General features: G+C 43.7%; 1 protein-coding gene across 1 annotated transcript; it reads left to right on the plus strand.

The window, feature by feature from the left end:
* Positions 1–365: 365 nt before the first annotated feature.
* FAAH2 (fatty acid amide hydrolase 2) lies at positions 366–19,793 on the plus strand. The gene is made up of 11 exons (XM_015824715.1): positions 366–587; positions 5,870–5,952; positions 8,985–9,121; positions 10,908–11,117; positions 12,207–12,326; positions 13,544–13,679; positions 15,072–15,189; positions 16,117–16,236; positions 18,078–18,189; positions 18,638–18,832; positions 19,618–19,793. The coding sequence occupies exons 1-11, from the start codon at positions 366–368 to the stop codon at positions 19,791–19,793; spliced, it is 1,629 nt and encodes a 542-aa protein (XP_015680201.1).
* Positions 19,794–22,500: the final 2,707 nt, after the last annotated feature.

Here is a 22,500-nt window from a genome sequence, read left to right on the forward strand (position 1 = left end):
CCCCCACCCCCCCACCCCCCGCTGCCAATCCTCAACAGAAATGCTCACAACAATGAAAACCTCGGCTGTGCCATTGTAACTTCGAACAGTCACTGAGCGAACTGTTGTAAGTCGAGGACCACCCCCCACCCACCCCGGGCATGCCTTGATGCGCAAGGCTGGCGTCCCTCGCGGCGCTTCTCCATCTCCATCTCCATCTCCATCTCCACCTGCGCGCCTGGCTTGCACGGGTTAACCGGGTGGCGGCCCGCGCGGAAGCACCTCTTCCCCGCCCTCCTTCTCCCGCAGCTTCCCCGCCCACCGGCTCTGCTCGCCGGCTACTTCTTCCTGCCTTCCTCCGGAGCGCTTTGCAAGCTCGCCGGGCTATGGCGTTGACGCGCGCCCAGCGCTGCCTGGTGCAGGTGCTGCGCTGCTTCTCGCGCGCCTTCCTGGCGCTGCTCAGCCTGTTGCTGCGCGTCTCCGCCTTGCTGCGCTGGAAAGCCAAGGGCGCCCGCGGATCGCGCCCTGCGCGCACCGTCCCGCCGCCCGACCAGCCGCTGCTGCTCCTGTCCGCCGGGGAGCTGGCGCGGCGCATCCGCCGCAGGGAGGTAAGGAAAGGGGAAGGAGACCCGTAAAAAGTCGGGGGGCCGGGCGGTCGGTCGGTCGTTTATTTATCATTGCTAACAAGAGTTTTGCAAACGGGAAAAGTCCCATCGAGAGAAACAGAAGGGGGAGAGAGAAAAAGAAGAAGAAAGAAGAAGAAGAAGAAGAAGAAGAAGAAGAAGAAGAAGAAGAAGAAGAAGAAGAAGAAGAAGAGAGAAAAGAAGAAGAAGAAGAAGAAGAAGAAGAAGAAGAAGAAGAAGAAGAAGAAGAAGAAGAAGAAGAAGAAGAAGAAGAAGAAAGTTCAAGGAAAGAGAGACGGGCGCGCGTTTTCCTTTAGGTTTGCTAAGAGTTTTTTTGCAAGCGGGAAAACTCACATCAAAGGGAAAAGGTGTGAAAAGGAAGAAGAAGAAGAAAGGGGAAGGAGAGAAAGAAGACTCGTGCTTTTTTATTCGCCCCTTTCGATCCCTTAGGAAGGTCTTTCAAGAGCCCCACCACTCCTGTTTGATCCCTGGGGCGTGGGGGGGGGTGTAGGTTGGGCTGGGGGAGAATAGCCCGCCCAGCTGATCCTCCATGAATTTCAACCTTGGAGGTCGCACGTTTCCTCCTGCTTCCCTATGCCCTTAGGTCTATGGGGAAAAGGAAAAGAGGGTGTGCTTATTTATTTATATGCTGCCTTTATTGTTTTTATCCGAGCAGTTTATTGCATTCTGGAGGGCACTGTACCATGCTTATTGCAGATGGCTCTCTGGAGTTGGACTCCAAGTCCCATCTCTAGGCTAGCACGTTTAGTGGCGATAAGAGAGGAGATCCAGCAGTGTTATGAGCAATGACTTTTGTCCAGCCGGGATATGCCACCGAGCAGTGATCCCACTTGTGATCAGCCACTTCCAAATGTTCCCCCCCCCCCGAATGTATTCAGGTGCCCGAAAAATGGTTAAAGATGGTGATATGGAAGAGAGCTTCAGTGTTGGTGTTAAACATTGATCTATCTCTGCCTCCCTCTCTGCATTTGGAATCAATGGATGGGGGTCTACCTGGAGCCCAAATCCATAACGATAAACATGACTAGGACGTTTATCTTTCGTTCTTTTAAAAACAGAAACTCTCCCTCTAAATAAAAATCCCTAATCTGGGATTAAGAAGAAAACACACACACCCCCGTTTCTTTAAATTAGAGATTTTTCCAATCCTGAAGAGATGAGAGAGTGACTGAGCAGGTCTCAAAAACTCTTCAGGAAATCCTGCCATAAAATTCAGTTGTTTAAATGGAGGCGTATTTGCCTTGGTCTTTTCTCTCAAGTTTGTATGTTTGTTTGTTTATGAAACGTATATGTTGGCCACCTCACCAGTAGGGCAAATCTGGGCTCCGAGACTCTTTTTCTAAAGTTTGAATTCGTTTTTGAAGGATGGCGTAATGTGTTTAGGGGGTGTGTGTGTCCTATTTTTCATATATTGATCCTCCTGTCTATAATAGCAGTCTCTCCCCTGAAATATGGTCTCCTGTTTTGATCATACTGATTGAAAGTTGGCATGTAATGCTGAGAAGTCCTTGGTGCTCTCTGAGCTTGGTTGTTTTGTTGCAGACGTTTCATTAACAAACTAGATAACATCATCAGGGCTAGTGAGTGTGGAGTTTGCTCTCTGTTTATATTCAGTGCTTTGCACTGAACGCCTTGGTGCTGGATGTGGTTTTTATCCTTGATAGTTCCTTGATTAGGGCATTGTTTTCTGCTTGGTTGTTTATCTGAACAAGCTACTTGACAATTTACTCAATATAAGCAGAGTAAAGCCCACACTCATTAGTACTGATGTTGTTACCTAGTTAGGGTAATGAAATGTCTGCAAGAAAACAACCAAGCTCAGAGAACAACCAGGACTCCTCATTTCAACCCTGAGTTACAAATATTCTCCTTTATCTGTGTCATTATAATATTGAACAAGGCGAACAGTGCACAAAATACTGAATATAAATAGAGATCAAATCCCACACTCACTAGCACTGATGACGTTACCTACTTTGGTAATGAAACGTCTGCAAGAAAACATACTAAAATACAAAAAAAATAAAAAACAGAAAAACAGGAAGGAAAAAAAAAACCAAGTTAAGAAATACATTTATGACTTCTGACCTTCTTTTCAACAGATCGTTCCGACTCTCCCTGCTCCCTCTTATATATTTTAGAGGTCTCTTTGCCCTTTATTTGATTTAATCCTCATCTTTCTTAGTCTTTGAATACATAAAACATCAATTCTTTATTTTCCTTCTTTCAGCAAAAAGTCCATCTGGCATTTCAAAAAAGTTGTTTGTCCTCAGACGCACAGGTCAGTTTCCCCATTTCTGCCAGCTCACCTGAAATTCTCCCTAGATTAGATCAGGAGTGGGCGACTATGGCAACTTTACAACTGTTGGAGCAACTTGCTGGATCAGGTTGTAAAGTTGCCATAGTTGCCTGCCCCTATTCCAGATAACTGTGGTGTTCTAAGGGACACCTACACATCTGGAGAATGACCTAAAAGCAAAGGAGTCAATTCTTTGCCTTGAATCCCAAACCTTTCCCTCTGAAACTATAGTGCTCCTCCAGCATCAAGCTGAAAAAAATCTGATTTTGTGCAACTGACAGAAGAGAAAGGGAGCAGCGGAGTTGCAAACACAAATAACACTGTCCTAGATTATACCTGCTTTTTTTTCATTTCTGCACGGAGAAAACAGGGAATTCGCAGATGCCTTTGTACAAAGGGCTCCTATTCTAAGTCTCCCCCCGCCCCCCCCTGATAAGAATGCCAAGCTCAAAAAGCTTTATCTTCCTTACAAGAAATATCTGAGCTAGGGAGGGGAAGAAAGCACCCTGTGTCCTAAAAATAAGAGAGCACTATTCTAATCCTGCTGAGGTTTGGTTTCTGAAGATTGAGTCTTGGGATCAAGGAATTTGAAACAATCTCTTTTTGTAGTCTGTAAAGAAGGTAACAAGGCATTCATGTCAGGGGCATCTTAAAATTCAGGAGGGATTACAACTTAACAGGAGCTGTGCAAGTTTGTAAGGAAGATTATGGCTTGCAAGAAGTTTTCCTGCTGGCAAAACTCATTACTATAGAGACAGAATTTAATAAATACTAAAGAGGCGACCGAGACGTGGGAATTAAATCTTCTATTCCTCCCTCCCCACCCTCCACACAGACACTTTAAAATAAATATTCTGTCCCTTATAGGTTTTATTTTACCATATGCAATGGTAATCCTTGATTTACAAAAACAACGGAGCCTAACATTTCTGTTGTTAAGGGAGACATTTGTTAAGTGAGTTTTGACTCATTTTATGACCACAGTTGTTAAGTGAATCGCAACTTGGTTGGTAAGTTAGCAACAGGCTTTCCCATTGATTTGGCTTGCCAGAAGGTCGCAAAAGGGGGGGGGGAATCACATGACCTTGGGACATGGCAACGGTCATAAATACGAACCGGTTGCCAAGCGTCTGAATTTTGATCACGTGGCTCTGGGGATGCTTGCAAAGGTCGTAAGTGTGTAAAACCGTCGTCAGTCACTTTGTTTTCTGTGCCGTTGTAACTTGGAATGGTCACTAAATGAACTGTTGTAAGTCGAGGACAGAGGTGTTGACACCTGTCAGGCTTAGCTGACCTTATTCCGCCCTAAATCAAGAGCAAAGGTTTTTGGGCTATCTAATTTACATGCATAGGTTTGTAAATACCGCCCTGAGGTCTTCTGAAATTATTCCGTCAGAATTCCCGAGAGTTTTCCCGGGGGCCCTTCCTGTCACCTCCCAATCCTGTGTATCCAGTTCCGTGTTTTTTTCACCGAACACATTATTATTTCTTTGTTTATGGAACCCTGGAAAACTATAAACAACAATTTGCTAAGACTGGCCCGATCTTCACGGAGACCTGTGCCGTGTTTACAGTACCCAAAATATTGATTCTCACTCATTTCCTTTGAGAGTTTTCTGCTCCCCCCCTCGCCTTTCAAGAGCATTTTACATCCTCTGGGAATGAAATGGGATTGAAAATGGGATAGCCTTTTCTCTTCTTTAAGCATGCTGAAAAGGGCTGAACCCTTGCCCCTGAACCAACATTGCACGGATTTATTTAGCAGTTTTCCCAGTGGCTTCCGATCTCGCCCCAAAGAGCAGGAGAGTGCCATCCCGAATCATAGGCTAGTCAATCTCTCAGCTCTGTCCACCTTACAGGGCTGTTGTTGTGGGGAAAATAGGGAGGAATGTTAGGTAGGTTCTTCCACAGAAAGGGCCCATCATTGAGAAGGCTCCTCTCCTGGTCCCTGTGGGTGGCATTTTCTGAAGGAAAGGACTTCAAGAAACTTCTATTCTATTCTATTCTATTCTATTCTATTCTATTCTATTCTATTCTATTCTATTCTATTCTATTCTATTCCACCCCATCCCACTCCATCCTACTCTACTCTACTCTACTCTACTCTACTCTACTCTACTCTACTCTACTCTACTCTACTCTACTCTACTCTACTCTACTCTATACCCTACCCTACTCTACCTCTATTCCATTCCATTCCATTCCATTCCATTCCATTCCATTCTATTCTATTCTATTCTATTCTATTCTATTCTATTCTATTCTATTCTATTCCATCCCATCCCACTCCATCCTACTCTACTCTACTCTACTCTACTCTACTCTACTCTACTCTACTCTACTCTACTCTACTCTACTCTACCTCTATTCCATTCCATTCCATTCCATTCCATTCCATTCCATTCCATTCCATTCTATTCTATTCTATTCTATTCTATTCTATTCTATTCGAATAGACAATCATGGATAACCAAGCCTTGAGCCATGAAGAACTTTGAAAGGGGCAACTGGACCTTGAATTCTCCCAAGAAGCCAATTAGTAGCCAGCTTAGCTGCCAAAGTAGCAGGGTCATATGAACAAACATCAATCTTCCCATAGCTATGGGAACAGCCTCAAGCTGACCAGCTGAAGCTTCCTTGTAGAACAAATTGCATCAGTCCAAACTGGAGGTGGACTAGGCTCCTGTTGACCATCGATTGGCAGAGCATTATCATATATCTGGCAACCCTTTTTAGGCGTCCTTCAACCAGGTCTACGTCCTTCCTATCTTTGTGTTCCATTTTCTTCCAGGATGTTGAGATGCTAGATGTAGGTTAGGAGAACTAGAAGGTGTCTTCTTTAGAGATTTAAAACGAGCTTCCTGGTGCCAGCGTTAGATGCTTGCTGTAAAACCCAGCCAGGAAATCATGTATGTAATTAAACTTTTTTCTCTCTCATTCCTCCCAGTTGAAGTGTGTCGATCTTCTTGAAGCATACATTGAGAGGATCAAGCAGGTGAACCCACTCATCAATGCTATTGTTAAAGACAGGTAAGCTGGAAAAAACGTTGACTTTCTGCCAAACAGGTTTTGGGCTATTATCTGGGGAGGAACGAGCAGACAGGTATGGCTTGCTGGAGAAAAGCTCCCCCCTGTTTCAAATTCTTGCTGTTTCTTTCTGTATCGGGGTTGGGCCTTGAGAATTCCTCTTCCAAACATCCCATTCTACTGACTTGCTACACAGGCTTAGCAAAAGTAAATTTTTTTGTAATCTTTTCTCCTTCCAAGCCCTTTCTCACCATTGCCCTGACCTTATGCACCCTGAATTCAAGATAAGAGGAGAAGGAAGGGGGGAAGACTCCACGTCCAGTTGAGCAGCTGATTGGGTGTCTCCAAGATAAGAACATCCTATTCAACAATTTTGATCTGAAGCATCTCACAGTCCAACAGCTCTCCTTTTGAATAAGGCTATATTTACTTCCCACCATTTGCTCACTGCCTTGACCTATTTTGTTTGTAGATAGAGTAGGTCAGTGGTGGTGAACCTATGGCACGGGTGCCAGAGGCGGCACTCAGAGCCCTCTCTGTGGGCACACGCGCCGTCGCCCCAGTCCTAGGCCTTCAGCTGGGTTTTATAAAACCTTTTCGCTTTAGGCCTCCGCTGCCGTGTACAAAAAAAAAAGGTTCAGTCAATCAGTCAATTTCAACTTCTCACGGGAAAAAAAAAGATCTTGCAAAGTTGGAATTGATTGATTGAACTTTTTAGTCCCACCCAGTCTGCCATTATCACCGTGGCCACGCCCAGCCAATGGGCCACACCCAGCCAATAGGCCACACCCACCCAGTACCCGACGATGGATAAGTGGGTTTTGGGTTGCAGTTTGGGCACTCGGGTCTCTAAAAGGTTCGCTATCACTGGAGTAGGATTTCCATATCTGGGTTGCAAAATTATACAAATTGATCAGGGGGGGAAGGGAGGGGTATAACTGTTAGCTGCCATCTCGTGGTCATTCAGATTTTTTTTTCCCAACCCAGATTTGGTAGGAAAACAGCTGATTTAAAAAGCCGATTGAACGGCGAGAAAGCCTAAAAAAAAAAGGAACAAAGGATTGCTTTGATGCTCCTTGCTTCAGATTACAACGTCCTCTTCTGTATCTTTTGAATTCTGTTAAAGTGGGAAGTGCTTAAAAGGAGATAGGTGCCTGCTGTCTTCCATGTAATAAAGCCAGAGGTGAAGCTTTGTGAAACAAGGCAGTGTTTGTGAGGTCCTTGGTGATCTTCCTTTTTTTCCTTGCAGAAGTTTCATTACCAAACTGGGTAACATCATCAGTGCTGGAAATCAACCAAGCTCAGAGAGCACCAAAGGCCTCACAGTTCAACCCCGAGCTTCAAAGATTCTCTTCCATCAGGACCCTATCCATTTTTCCCCCCGTTTTTCTTTTCTTTTCCTCATGCATTTTCTGCCACTCGTGAAGGGCTGGTCTTCCTTCTTTAGTTCCTCAGATGCAAAACAGAAGCAACACTTTGGCTCAACCTACTCCAGAGATATCCATATTTCCAGGCTGCTTATAAAATCAAAGGCTAGCTCTTTGGTTTGAAAAACTACAGCCAACTCCTCAGAATACAGAATAACAGAGTTGGAAGGGACCTTGGAGGTCTTCTAGTCCAACCCTTTGCTTAGGCAGGAAGCCCTGTACCATTTCAGACTAAAGGTTGTCCAATCTTTTCTTAAAACGTCCACTTTTGGAGGAAAAACTTCACAACTTCTGGAGGAAAGCTGTTCCACTGATTAATTGTTCTAACTGTCAGGTAATTTCTTCTTAGTTCTAGGTTGCTTCTCTCCTTGATTAGTTTCCATCCATTGCTTCTTGTCCTGCCTTCAGGTGCTTTGGAGAATAGCTTGACCCCCTCTTCTTTGTGGCAGCTTCTGAGATATTGGAATAATAATAATGATAATAATAATGATGATAAAGTTGGGAGGGACCTTGGAGGTCATCTAGTCCAACCCCCTGCTCAGGCAGGAAACCCTATACTATTTCGGACAAATGGCTGTTCAGTCTCTTCTTAAAAACTTCCAGTGTTGGAGCATTCACCGCTTCTGGAGGCAGGTTGTTCCACTGGTTAATTGTTCTCACTGTCAGGAAGTTTCTCCTTAGTTCTAGGTTGCTTCTCTCCTTGATTAATAATAATAATAATAATAATAATAATAATAATAATAATAATAATAATAATAATAATAATAATAATAATAATAATAATAATAATAATAATAATAATAGTTGGAAGGGATCTTGGAGGTCATCTAGTTCAACCCCCTGCTCAGGCAGGAAACCCTATACCATTTCGGACAAATGGCTGTCCAGTCTCTTCTTAAAAACCTCCAGTGTTGGAGCATTCACCGCTTCTGGAGGCAGGTTGTTCCACTGGTTAATTGTTCTAACTGTCAGGAAATTTCTCCTTAGTTCTAGTTTGCTTCTCTCCTTGATGAGTTTCCACCCGTTGCTTCTTGTCCTGCCTTCAGGTGCTTTGAAGAATAGCTTGACTCCCTCTTCTTTGGGGCAGCCCCTAAGATATTGGAACACTGCTATCATGTCCCCCCTTGTCCTTCTCTTCGTTAAACTAGACATACCCAATTCCAGCAACTGTTCCTTATATGTTTTAGCCTCCAGTCCCCTGATCATCTTTGTTGCTCTTCTCTGTACTCTTTCTAGAGTCTCAACATCTTTTTTACATCATGGTGACCAAAACTGGATGCAGTATTCCAAGTGTGGCCTTACCAAGGCCTTGTAAAGTGGTATTAATACTTCACGTGATCTTGATTCTATCCCTCTGTTAATGCAGCCTAGCACTGTGTTGGCTTTTTTGGCAGCTGCAGCACACGGCTGGCTCATATTTAAATGATTGTCCACTAGGACTCCGAGACTGCTATCATGTCCCCCCTGGTCCTTCTCTTCATCAAACTAGACATACCCAATTCCAGCAACCGTTCCTTGTATGCTTTAGCCTCCAGTCCCCTAAAACATCAGCTAGAGATCTCCCTTTTTTTTTTAACCTCCATGCTCTTTCCTTACCCATCTGCTAAGGTTTGAGGCTGCCTTGCAGGAGGCACAGTTGGTTGACCAGCTGCTCTCTGAGGGACATGAAGATGAAGAATCACTCCGGAAAAATTTCCCCTTGCTGGGCATTCCTGTCAGTGTCAAAGAAGCCTTTGCATTATATGGTGAGTAGCTGGATCTGGGGTTTTTTTTTTTCCCCATGGCTTTTTGACTTCCGTCTTCAGCCTAAGGTGTGGTAGAATGTAGTCCAGAGTTGTAGGAGGGAGGGGGGAAGGGGGGTCTTTTCCAGGGAGCAAAGAGACAACAGAGTTTGGAATTTTTGATATGCAGAAAAAGGGCGATGCCCCTCCCGAGCAGTTCAGTTTTGCGGTTAAGTGCTCTAGTCTGCAAGATTTTTCTCTATACTACAGGCAAGCAACAATTAAAAAAAAAAACCTACTCAGAAGTGTATTAAAAAGAAAACAACAACACATATACACCTATTATCCCCCCATAGTTGAGTACTGACTACACTTTTTTTTTCTTTTTAATGCACCTTTTTGAATGTCTTGTTTCTTTTGAGTTTTTGTTTAAATTTTATGGAGTTTCGTACTTTAACTTTACTTTAAATAAAATGGGGGGAAAATAGATGAAACAAAAGAAAAAAAAAGAAACAACTCAGAAGTTGTGTCATTCTTGGTTCCTTAGGCCCACAGGGTGTGGGGAGCCATGGGGAGGTGGTCCAAACATAAAGATGGTGGCTTCCTATGTCTACATGCTTTGGGTTCATGAGGCACAAAGAAAAGATGCAAGGCTTCTTGTGTAGAGCCTTGTTCAGCATCTGAATTCTTTGGATCGTCTCCTGCACTTGTCCCTGTCCATCCTCTCTTTCTTCACTGGTGCTTTTTCTTTGAACATTAGCAAGTCCTTCTAACATTAGCATTCTATTCTATTCTATTCTATTCTATTCTATTCTATTCTATTCTATTCTATTCTATTCTATTCTTCATCTACTCTATTCTATTCTATTCTGTTCTGTTCTTTTCTGTTCTGTTCTTTTCTATTCTATTCTTCATCTATTCTATTCTATTCTATTCTATTCTACTCTACTCTACTCTACTCTACTCTACTCTACTCTACTCTACTCTACTCTACTCTATTCTATTCTATTCTATTCTTCATCTATTCTATTCTTCATCTACTCTACTCTGCTCTGCTCTGCTCTACTCTACTCTACTCTACTCTACTCTACTCTACTCTACTCTACTCTACTCTACTCTACTCTATTCTACTCTACTCTATTCTATTCTGTTCTATTCTATTCTATTCTATTCTATTCTATTCTATTCTATTCTATTCTATTCTATTCTATTCTTCATCTACTCTACTCTACTCTACTCTACTCTACTCTACTCTACTCTACTCTATTCTATTCTATTCTATTCTATTCTATTCTATTTATTTCCAAAAAGCCTAAGAGATGATCAGCACAATTTAAAGACTTGCCTGTCTGTCTTGCTAACATTTGGGATGCTCACTTCTGCTAATGCTGAGAACAACATAGACTGAAAATGAAAAGAACCCCAGGGGATTAGGAACAAGGATGAACAAAAATTCAACTGCAATAGCATTGACCAACCGGCACCAAAATCTTTTTTTAAAATTATTCGATAACTTTCTTGAAAATAAATAAATAAATAATTTTCTGGTTGGCTGGCTTGATTTAGCAGCAGAAGAGATGAAAGACGGTTTCCCACAGTAATTCCTAGAGGAGATCAGAAACGGTTTCCTAATACGATAATGCCCGTAAAAGAGACAGAAAGATTTCGCTTCATAACGAATGGCTAAACAGCTTGCAATTAAGAGTAAAGCTGTGTTGCTCTTTGGAGAACCCTCTGTTTTTAGTTTTGTTTTTTTCTAGTTTTCCTTATCTGTGGGTTCTTGAAAGTCTTTGTTTCTGTACCTCGGTAGGGATGCCCAATTCCTCTGGATTGGTTAACCGCCGCAACGTGATCTCCACTACGGATGCTATCGTGGTGTCCCGGTTGAAGCAAGCAGGCGCGATTCCTCTGGGGGTGACCAACTGCAGCGAGCTGTGTATGTGGTTTGAGTCGAGCAACGTTGTCTACGGCCGATCTAACAACCCCTATAACCTGGACTGCATTGTGGGAGGCAGCTCAGGTTAGTGGATCGTGGATAAGTCCATTCTGGCTACACTGGAACTGGATGGAACTGGAACTCTTAACCACCAAGTTAAAGAGAAAAGTCTGAGCAGAAATAATGACTGTGTTTGAAGTTGCCAGAAAACCCAGGGCTGCTTCTTGAGCTGATTTGGAGAGAGTCCTGGTTCACACAGCATGCTAAACTTATAATCAGATTTGTTTGGTTTTGGCGGTGTGGGTTGTGTAAACTCACCACTGGGGTTTATTTGGTAAGCTGCATTGCTAAAACAAGTAATGGCTGAATGTAATGCAGGAACCCACCCAGTAAAGGGGCTTATGTTAGTGAACTGGCACCCATCTAAATCAGTGTTCCTTTAACTTTGCGGCCTTTTTAAGAAGTTGGCTTTCAATTTCTAGGATTCCCCAGCCAGCCATGGATTCTGAGAAATGAAATCCGCGCATCTTAAAAGTTGCCAAGTTTGAGAAACATTGACCCAAATGATTGTTTAAGGAATGAACAATAAGTACATTTATTAGAATCCAGAAACCCCATATAGACTTTCTGCTGATGAGTTTGATGACGATAAAGAGTAAACCGTGGAAAAGTAGAAAACTATGTGGTAACTTTACGGAGAGAACAACACACAAATATACTTGTTATAATCTTCCCTTCCCTCTCCTCTCCTTTCCTCCCCTCCTTTTTCACTTATTATTGACTATACTGCCCCTTTTATATATATATATATATATATATATATATATATATATATATATATATATATATATATATATATGTATTGTGCTTATTCTTTTAAAAAATTATTTTATAAAAATTATATATGCGTGTGGTGTGTGTGTGTATATAAAACAGAAACCCTGACCTAAATAACTTTTATAAGCCAGGTGCACGTAAAACCTGCATAACTCAGCTGTGGCCCTGGTTGTGCATATTTTTGCAGATGAATCAAACAAATTAACATAAGCTTTGAAGTTGTTGTCACTGCCAGAGTAGCATAACTGCTTTTTCCAGAACAGAGTTTCCACAGGCTTGCACGATAGTCTGTTTGGTCTTTATTACGGTGCCAATCTGCCCTTTCTTTCCACGCAGGAGGTGAAGGTTGCATCGTAGCTGCTGCTGGCTCTGTGATTGGGGTCGGCTCCGACGTCGGGGGCAGCATCCGTATGCCCGCCTTCTTCAATGGGATCTTTGGACACAAGCCCAGCACAGGTGTGGCCTGGTTATTCCTCCCTAAAAACAGTCCTAACTACAAGTTTGTTATTAGCAGTAGCAGGTCTATAGATTTATAGATTTATAGACCACTTCATAGTGCTTTACAGCATTCTCCGAGCGGTTTACAAATGTTGGCATCTTGCTCCCCCAACAACCTGGCTCCTCATTTTACCCACCTCAGAAGGATGGAAGGCTGAGTCAATCTTGAGCCGGTCAGGATCAAACTCCAAACTGTGGGCAGAGTTAGCAACAGCAATTGCAATAGCACTTAGACTTATATACCGCCCCATAGTGCTTTCTTGCTTTCTGTGGGCAGTTTGCAGAGTCAGCGTATGGCCCCCAACAATCTGGGTCCTCATTTTATCAACTTCGTAAGGATGGAAGGCTGAGTCAAGCTTGAGCCCCGTCAGGATCAAACTGCTGGTTGTGGGCAGAGTTTGCTTGCAATACGACATTCTAACCGCTGTGCTACTATGGCTCTTATATAGCAATAGCACTTAGACTTACATACCGCTTCACAGTGCCTTACATCCCTCTCTAAGCGGTTTATAGAGTCAGCCTCTTGCCCCCAACAATCTGAGTTCTCATTTTACCCACCTCGGAGGGATGGAAGGCTGAGTCAACCTTGAGCTGGTCTGGATCGAACTCCTGGCTGTCGGTAGAGTTAGCCTGTAATACTGCATTCGAATCACTGCGCCACCATGTCTCAATGTTATTCAGTCATGTCCAACTCTTTGAGACCCCATGGAGCATAGCACACCAAGTCCCCCTGTCCTCCATTGTCTCCCCAAATTCATGTTCATTGCGTATGACCCTATCTAACCATCTCATGCTTTGCCGTCCCCTCCTCCTTTTGTCTTCCCTCTTTCCCAACATCAGAGTCTTCTCCAAGGAGTTCTCTGGTGGCCAAAGTATTTGAGCTTCAGCTTCAGTGTCTGCCCTTCCAAAGAACACTCAGGGTTGACTTCCTTCCTAACTACAAGAGACAGCCACAAGTTTTTATCATTTTTAAAAATGTGATGATAACGCACCCGTGCTCATGAAAAAGTATCAGGGATTGTATAATGAAGAAACGACCCATACATTACAGGGATTAAAATAAATTAAAGAAGGGAGAGAAAAAGCAACTAAGCAAAAACCAAAAATGAATGCCAGACTAGAATAAAGTGGCTTGTCAGGCAGGGCTGAACTCTGCTTTCTGTGGGTTTATGCAGGCGTGGTGCCCAATGACGGCCAGTTTCCTGATGCGGTTGGTCATCGTACAAACTTCCTCTGCACTGGACCTATGTGTCGTTATGCCGAAGACTTAGATCTCATGTTGAGAGTCATGGCTGGACCAAGTATTTCCAAGTAAGTGGCTTTTGTTGATTTGTAACCCAGGTCGTTCTCCACTTAACAACCATTCATTTGGCAACCATTTGAAGTTACGACAAGTGACCTACCACCATCACAGCATCCCCACGGTCACCTGATCAAAAGCCAGGTGTTTGGTTACAGGCATGTAGTTATGATGGTTGCAGTGTCCCGATGTGGTGACCCAGGGCCCCGAACGGAGGCAAAGCACTTAGCTGGTCAGAATAATTGTCTTTGTAAGCACTGCCAACGTTCACCCAACAGCCCCCACATATGCTGGCACAAGTTCAATAAAACAGTCAATGGAGTTAAACAGTTCTTTAAAGTAAAACAGATAACAAACAAAGGATGATCTTTTCAACGCCCAGCTTGCCTGTAACCTGCAAACTGCAAAACTGAGGACAGCAAGGATAACTCAGCAGGAGACAAACTTGATCCAAAATACAAAGAGTCCAGGTACAAGAGCTCACATCACAAGAGTTCACGTTTGTTCCCGGCAAATGCCCCACCCCACAGCATCTCCTTAAATACCTTCTCCCCAGGTGTGCCTTGTGGAGTGGGGCGGGACGGTCTCCTCCCAAGCAAGTGAGCCTGCCTCCGTTGTTCCCTCCTCCTCTCTGCTTTCCTTGCTCTGGGATCTGGTGGGGAGGGGCCTTGCTCCTCGCCTGAGCTCTGCCTTCCCTGTTCCAAACCTGAAGGGCCCTGGCCTGCTTCAGCCTGCTCCTCCCCTCAGTCCTCCGAAGCCACAGACACCCCCTCCTGGGCCTCAACAGGGAACTCCATGTCGTCCTCAGAGTCAGGCTCCGACGGAGGCATGACACCCTGGGACATGTGATGCTCCCTGCCGGTTTCCCACAAGCAATGTCAGTGGGGAAGCCAGATGGAAGTCAAAAGTCATTCCCACCTCCACTGCCTCTTTGGCCTAGTCATTTATCTGTTTAGGTTATTAAGTATTGACTTATTTTTAAAGTTCATTTTGCCACTACAATTTTCTACTTAGATGATCATGGCACTGTCTGTGCATATGGTCAGCCTAAAATGTAATGCTAATTGTGGTCACCTCAGATTGTACTACATTTTTCTCAAAGGTTGACCCAACAGGTCTCAGGGCATCTAGTAGGCTGTATTCAAAGAGCTGGACTAAACCAAAGCTAGTGTACACATGTCAGTTGGATGATCTTCTAAGGCAGGGGTCTTCAAACTTGGCCCTTTTATGACTTGTGGACTTCAACTCCCAGAATTCCTCAGCCAGGCATGCTGGCTGAGGAATTCTGGGAGTTGAAGTCCACAAGTCATAAAAGGGCCAAGTTTGAAGACCCCTGTTCTAAGGTATGATCGGTCCCATTGTTCTTCATAGCTGCCTTTTCCATCTTATTCCTTCCTTTTCAGACTGAAGCTGGATGACCCGGTATCTTTGCAAAATTTAAAGTTCTATTCCATGGAACACGATGGAGGGTCCATTTTCCTCTTGCCGGTAGATAAAGAAATTCTTCAAGCTCATCGGAAAGTAAGAAATTGTTGTTTTTGGTTGCTTCGAAGCTTGAGTGCTGTTCCAGAAATCAGAAAGCAGATTCAGTAAATGGCAGTGTTGTTAGCTGGGATGAATTTCATTGGTTAGTTCTCTCCTGTAGCTGGGTACATCTGGACCCTGTCTTGCTGAGAATCATAAAGAGGCCTATAGCCAGTGGTGGGATTCAAACACCTTAACATCCGGTTCTCTGTGTGGATGCAGGCCTGGGCCTCCGAGGCCTAGAACAGACTTCCGGAAGTCACATCAACGCACTTCCGGTAGGCCGTTATAGGCCCGGGGGGCCCTCCTCCAGGCCTCCAAGGCCTAGAACAGACTTCCAGAAGCAACATGGGTTTAGCCAATTCTCCGAACTCAACAAAATTTAGCTACCGGTTCTACTGAACTGGTGCGAACCGGCTGAATCCCACCACTGCCTATAGCTCAACATATTGAATCGCCAGTTTTGTGCACAGAAGGTCCTGGGTTCAGATCTAGGCATCTCCCACATATGGAGTAGAAAGATAACTGAGTTGACACTTGGAAGGTCACTGTACAGGAAGTCCTTGACTTACGACCGTAATGGACTCAGAATTCCTGTTGTAAGCCACGATGGTTATAAATCAAGATCCCCAAGTCAACGGTCCCAATTCTACAATTTTTTTTTGCAGCAGTTGTTAAGTGTATACCATGGTTCTTAAGCCGATCGATGTAGTCCTATAGATGATTTTTTTTTTGCTGAAAAACTCTTTTTTCTTTCAGATTGTTGAGTAGCCCTTTAATCAGCAGAGTTCTGACTTCCATCTGGCTTCCCCACTGACATTGCTTGTGGGAAGCCGGCAGGGAGCATGCCATGTCCCTTTCTGCTGTAAAAGGTTGAGACAGAAGCTGACGGCTCTTTTACTCCTTCTCTTTGCCATCCTGAAGGTGGTGTCGCACCTAGAGACAGACCTGGGGGTTGAGGTGGAGAGTGTGGCTATCCGGAAAATGAAATACTCCTTACAGATCTGGTCAGTTATGATGTCTTTCAAGAGCAGTAATAAGCAGGTATGTCAAATGCAAATCTTCCCTTTTTTTCCAAGGATTGGAAATCTACTGGAGACAGCCTAAAAAGCATTTTTGGCAAGGAGTATGTAGGCTCCAACAAAGCTGTTATTTCTACATAGCAGCTCACTCCTACTAGCTTGTAAACTGTTGTGTATGATCACGGCAGCAGCTTCCACATAATCTTCTGAGTAGATTTTGTAACCTTTCTGAGGCTTACGGGAATGTCTTGCAAAAGAACTTGGCCTGCAGTCCTCTCTAGGCCTTTGTTAGTTACAAATGAAGGCAAATATACATGTCCCAAGATAACATTGCAGGATCCAATCTGGGTTGGCTCGACCTGCTCAGCCAACAATCTTAATAGCTGCCAAATTGAGTGCATGTCCTTGTTCATCGCAGTGTGAAGCTACCAATGAGTCTGGGTTTCCTCGTTTGACCGCTCACTTGTGTTCTTCCAATGGCCACCAATCGAAGAGTGCCAGACGGAATGTATCATTAATGTCAGGTCCGTCCTAACACATCTAACGGGGACACTGACACATCCTCCCTCGATTGGGTAGTCTAACGTTCTAGTGTTCTAACAACCGACTCATCCATGTTTTTATCGGTCCCTTTACTAGTTTCTCAGTAATAGTCAGTTAGTCTCACGACTAAATAGGCCAGCTTATCAGGTAATTAAGAGCCAAGGGCTTGGCAGCAATAATAAACAACCACTTACTTGCCAGCCATCAACTTCCCAATCAACCAATAAGGAGCCACATCCAACTAGGCAACACATAAATACCACACCTAGAAGAGCCCAAACTATACATTCCAGTACAGAGAAGTTCCCTGAGGAGGGACACCAGCACGAATCCGAAAACTCAGAAGACAATCACCTAAATATGAGCCAGCAGTGTGCTGCAGCTGCCAAAAAAGCCAACACAGTGCTAGGCTGCATTAACAGAGGGATAGAATCAAGATCACGTGAAGTGTTAATACCACTTTACAATGCTTTGGTAAGGCCACACTTGGAATACTGCATCCAGTTTTGGTCACCACGATGTAAAAAAGATGTTGAGACTCTAGAAAGAGTGCATAGAAGAGCAACAAAGATGATTAGGGGACTGGAGGCTAAAACATATAAGGAACGGTTGCTGGAATTGGGTATGTCTAGTTTAATGAAGAGAAGGACGAGGGGGGACATGATAGCAGTGTTCCAATATCTCAGGGGCTGCCCCAAAGAAGAGGGAGTCAAGCTATTCTCCAAAGCACCTGAAGGCAGGACAAGAAGCAACAGATGGAAACTAATCAAGGAGAGAAGCAACCTGGAACTAAGGAGAAACTTCCTGACAGTTAGAACAATTAACCAGTGGAACAACCTGCCTCCAGAAGTGGTGAATGTTCCAACACTGGAAGTTTTTAAGAAGAGATTGGACAGCCATTTGTCCGAAATGGTATAGGGTTTCCTGCCTGAGCAGGGGGTTGGACCAGAGGACCTCCAAGGTCCCTTCCAACTTTACTACTACTACTACTACTACTACTACTACTACTACTACTACTACTACTTCTTCTTCTTATTCTTATTATTATTATTATTATTATTATTATTATTATTATTATTATTATTATTAAATAATAATAATAATAATAATAATAATAATAATAATAATCTGATTTGGAGACCAGGACCACGGGTTGGGTCTAACCTAGGACGTTGAACAATCAATTGTACAGGAGACTTTTGAGTCTATGTCGACGTTGGAAGCTATTTTCAACGATGATTCTTACTTCTCTACCCGGTTTTCTTCCTTTGCAGGACCTCAAAAGAGACTCTCTGTTTCTTTGTCCATGTTGTCTTTTAGGAAAATCAAACCTTCACTGATCTGCTTGGAGACCACGGAAAACCAGTCTGGCCATCATGGGAACTGGTAAAATGGATGATGAGACGGTCTTCTCACACTCTTCCAGCCATTGGTGAGAACTCAAGACCTGGGACAGTTCTTTATAGTTGACTTTGCTGCTTCTATTTTTTTAAATCTAAGGATTTGCCCTAGGCAGGAGATTGGTTGGACCAAAAGACTTCCAAGATCCCTTCTAACCCTAGAATTCTATGATTCTACGTCATGTGACTCTACTCAGTTGTCTAGTGCAAGGCTTTCCAGCCTTGACAAGTTGAAGACTTGTGAACTTCAACTCCCAGAATTCCTCAGCCAACGTGGGGATTGAAGTCCACAAGTCTTAAAGTTGCCATGGTTGGAGACTCCTGGTCTAGTGGAATTCCTAGGGGGAACTGCACACCCCCAAAATCAAGACGGCCACATATCTAGCACCCACAGCGATTGCATAGCACAGTCTATTTAAAAATGTGGAACAAACCGTTTTTGTTGTGAATTGATCTGTCTCAACATGTTTTCTCCCCCAGCGCTAGGACTAACAGAGAAGTTGACGAAATACAACTCCAAGGGAAATGCTAAGCTAGCAAGCATGGCACAGAGCTTGCAAGCAGAGATGGTGGAATTATTAGGAGAGAACGGCGTCTTCTTGTACCCTTCACACCCTGTACTAGCTCCCAAGCATCATGTGCCTCTTGGCTCGCCTTTCAATTTTGCCTACACCGGTAAGAAGCTCCCGTTGTTTGAATTGCTGTGATCAATGTAACACAGTTTGTGGATGCTGCATTGATAGATTAGAAGGGGACAATTCCCTCCTCTGAAGACATTGAAATCTAACCTGTTACCATTGGGAAATTGGGTGGAAATGGTTGACAGAAGCAAGGAACATTGCTTGAGGAGGCATTTTGATGTAGTTATACCTGAATGTCTGTTGCTTTCTCGTTTCAATGTTTTGAACAATTTGTAAACTGCCCAGGGTTGCTAGGAGTTGGGCAGCATTGATATAATGATATAATTATCATTTTATGGTTAATCTCACCATCATCCAGATGTTTAGCTTGGATTTGGCATTTTTACCCACCTATCAAGTCCTTCCCAAGGGCTTGGGATAGGCACATGTGGAAGTGTTAAAGGTCTTGTTGCATTATTATTATTATTTATATCAGGACAGAATTCAACCCTCTTGCAACGTTGCCCTCTTAGAAGCGATGTAGATTTCCTCTGATCTCTAGCAGTCGTGGGGTTTTTCATGCTGGATGCTGGTTCATGCAGCATTCTTTGCATTCTTACTTTAGATAAGTCCAACGATGAAGGTTGGAATCTTCCAACTAACTGTATCACAACATCATGTCTAAACAATGATAATATGCTTTCCTCCCCTTTAAGGCCCGCTCTGATCTCATAATCCTGGAGAATCCCTTTGGAAGCTGCCATTGCCCTGAATGATTTCTCTCCAGTTGCTTTATTCTGTGCTCCAAATCGTTGACCTCTGTTGTCTTTTCCCTTTCAGCCATCTTCAACATTCTGGGCTTACCAGTGACACAGTGTCCTCTTGGCTTGAGCAAGGATGGACTCCCTTTAGGCATCCAGGTGGTGGCAGGACCCCATAATGACCACTTGACCTTGGCCGTGGCACAATACTTGGAGAAGGCGTTTGGTGGCTGGGTTCCTCCCGGCCAGTCCTAACACGAGTTTCCTGAGACCTGGAGACAAAAGAAGAAGAACAGTACCCCATCTGTGAAATCTAGGGCTAGGTGTCTGGGGCTGTGAAACCTAGGGCTAGGTTTCCTTCCCTAAGCAACCCAAGGGAATAGACATGGGGTCATGAGCTTGTTCACCAGGCTAGATCATTCCTCCCACACCAGCAAAGCCAAAGTGGTGAAGGAGTCAACTGGCTCTTCTCTTTGACTTCCTTGCTAGATTTGGGGGACGATGCTGTCTCAGGGAAAGCAAGGCCGAGAGCAAATGACGGGATTGCGAGATGCCCTTTTTGCCCTTTGTTCTGTCTTGTTTTAGACAACAGCAGTGGTAGAGTAGGATTGGTGCCCTCTGATGCTCTTAACTTTTTTTTTTTTTTCCTGCTTAGAAATAATTTTAGACCAAGAGAGATCTTTATGGAACTGCATTCCTCTGATAGAAAGAACACGAGAAATCAAGGTTCCCAAGTCCCTCTCAATTTGCACAGAGAAGGAGCCCTGGGACCTTGGCTTTGCTTCACCTTTCCGTGGACGTCTACTCAAGTGAGGGTTGATGTTGACGATATTGATGGGAGAAGCACAGGCCAGGTACCAAGCCCAGTGAAACACACATATTGATAGGCTCAAGAAAACTTCTGGTAGAGTCTGATGGGTCTCAGTGCTTCTGCCTAGCCTCCTCCTTCTTTTGTAGCAATCAGATGAGGGTCTTTAGAATCAGGAGCTCAAGTCATGCTTGATGTTGGCCAAAGGACTATTATCCTGTTGATGGTTGATCCTTACTGCGTTGCCCGCACCACTTTCTGGATTGGAGGGCCTGCAATGGAAAGCTGTATCCCCTCACTTGGTTTTCGTGGGCCCCGTAGAATGAAATATGTATTGCTGTCCTGACAAATCAATATAATGTAAAGTATTATCTGGCACTGGGGATCTCTAGTCTTGTTGATTTTTATTCACTCCGAACCATTGCCATCTTTGAACACCATCTATTGCTGTTATGCCTGTCATGAATCAAGTGGCTGAAATGTGCTCATGGCTGAATATGTTGGCGCCTGTTCTCAACACTAGGCCTGTGTCAGTGTGTCAAAATGCGTTTCCAAGATCTTGTCAACCAGAGGAAGTGCTGTCCGAAGAGACCTTTGAGCACTTTAAACCGGAAGTCAACCTTGACTGGGGATTTGGGTCACTTTGCCAGTAACTCTAACTCTTAACTCTGACAAGTCTGAAGACCACTTGTTAAGCTCTAGTTAAGGTGATTTATTGCTCATGCCTATACAAAGAATCTAGTCAATTAGCAGTCAGCACTAAATTGGTCAATGGAATTCAAGAGAATCTGGACCGCTTGTGGGAACATAACAACTCCAGGCTGATTCCTCTCTTGACTTCACCCACAAGCTCTGCCTGTCCTTCTACACCCCCTACGCTACATCCTCTGCTGATTTTTATTGCTTTTATTGTTCTAGGCAGTTGAGCATAATTCAGTTGAAACTGTAAGGTAGAGCCAACCGTCTTTAATTTTTAAGACTTCTTAAGAGGGCCATGATTATAAATAACGAGTCTGATGTTCCAAAGCATGTTGGTTTGCCTTTTTGAAATGTTTTTAGATTGGTGGAGCAGAGAGCCTAACTGATACCAAAGATTGTATCAGGATGCCTACCCAACTTTTCATGCACCTTGCAATTGTTGAGAACAATTCTGCCGGGCATGGCATTATTATTACATTCATATATTATGGGAGGAAGATGAAAAATATAATGGCTTGCTTGCATTTACAGAGTGGCTGTAGCCAAATGAACTTGCTTGGAACTTATAACTCAAGTTTTCACCTTGTTTCCTTTTATTTATTAAGAATTGCGGTGGTGCAGTGGTTAGAATGCAGTATTGCAGGCTAACTCACTGCTCACTGCCAGGAGTTCGATCCTGATGGGCTCAAAGTTGACTCATCCTTCTACTTTTGAGGCTGGTAAAATGAGGACCCAGATTGTTGGGGGAAATTGCTGACTCTGTAAACCGCTTGCAGAGGGCTGTAAAGCATTATGAAGTGGTATATAAGTCTACTATTGCTATTGCTATTTTGGGTATGTTTTGTTTTCATGGAGAAGCTAAGACTTTTACGTTGCCATGGAGCGTTGTCAATCATGGAGAAACTAAGACTTTTACGTTGTCATGGAGCATTGTCAATCTTCTCATTTTTAAATATGAATACACTTTAATGAAGCTGAATATCCAACCCCGTGCAATATTGCTCAGCCCTTGGAGTCCTGCTGCACACACCTTCCACGTTTAAGGTAATCTGGAGAAGATGCCTTCCTTCGTTAATGCCGCGGGTAATTACAGATTGTAGTATTACATCTCACAGTCACTTCACACAAAATGTTGAACACAACCAGTGCAACTGTCCAGAGGGAGGCAAAAAGGAGCGTGTGCAAAGTTCTCTTCATTTGAATTATTGATTGGTTTAACAAGACTTAAGGCCTGCCTTAATCCTGGTACAGTCGGGGTGGAGAACAAGAAGCACAGACAGACATTCAGTTAGCAGTCAAAAGCAATAACAAAGAACAGTAGCCGAAATGTCTGTGACAGCCACTCTTTCTAGAGCCCGCAATGTGCAAAGGGAACCGCCTGGAGGGACAGGAGGAAAAACTACCAAAACAACAGATTAAAAAATCCCCCTATCCTGGTGCAGAACTGTACACTCG

The sequence above is a fragment of the Protobothrops mucrosquamatus genome, unplaced genomic scaffold (assembly GCF_001527695.2).
Source record: "Protobothrops mucrosquamatus isolate PMUCROS unplaced genomic scaffold, P.Mucros_1.0 scaffold2329, whole genome shotgun sequence".
NCBI classification, from domain to species: domain Eukaryota; kingdom Metazoa; phylum Chordata; class Lepidosauria; order Squamata; family Viperidae; genus Protobothrops; species Protobothrops mucrosquamatus.

Coding starts and splice junctions, on each gene's coding strand:
- FAAH2 (XM_015824715.1), top strand. CDS start 366: ATGGCGTTGACGCGCGCCCAGCGCTGCCTGGTGCAGGTGCTGCGCTGC. Junction 13,680..15,071: donor GCTGGACCAAGTATTTCCAA/GTAAGTGGCTTT, acceptor CTTCCTTTTCAG/ACTGAAGCTGGATGACCCGG. Junction 18,190..18,637: donor TCACACTCTTCCAGCCATTG/GTGAGAACTCAA, acceptor TTTCTCCCCCAG/CGCTAGGACTAACAGAGAAG.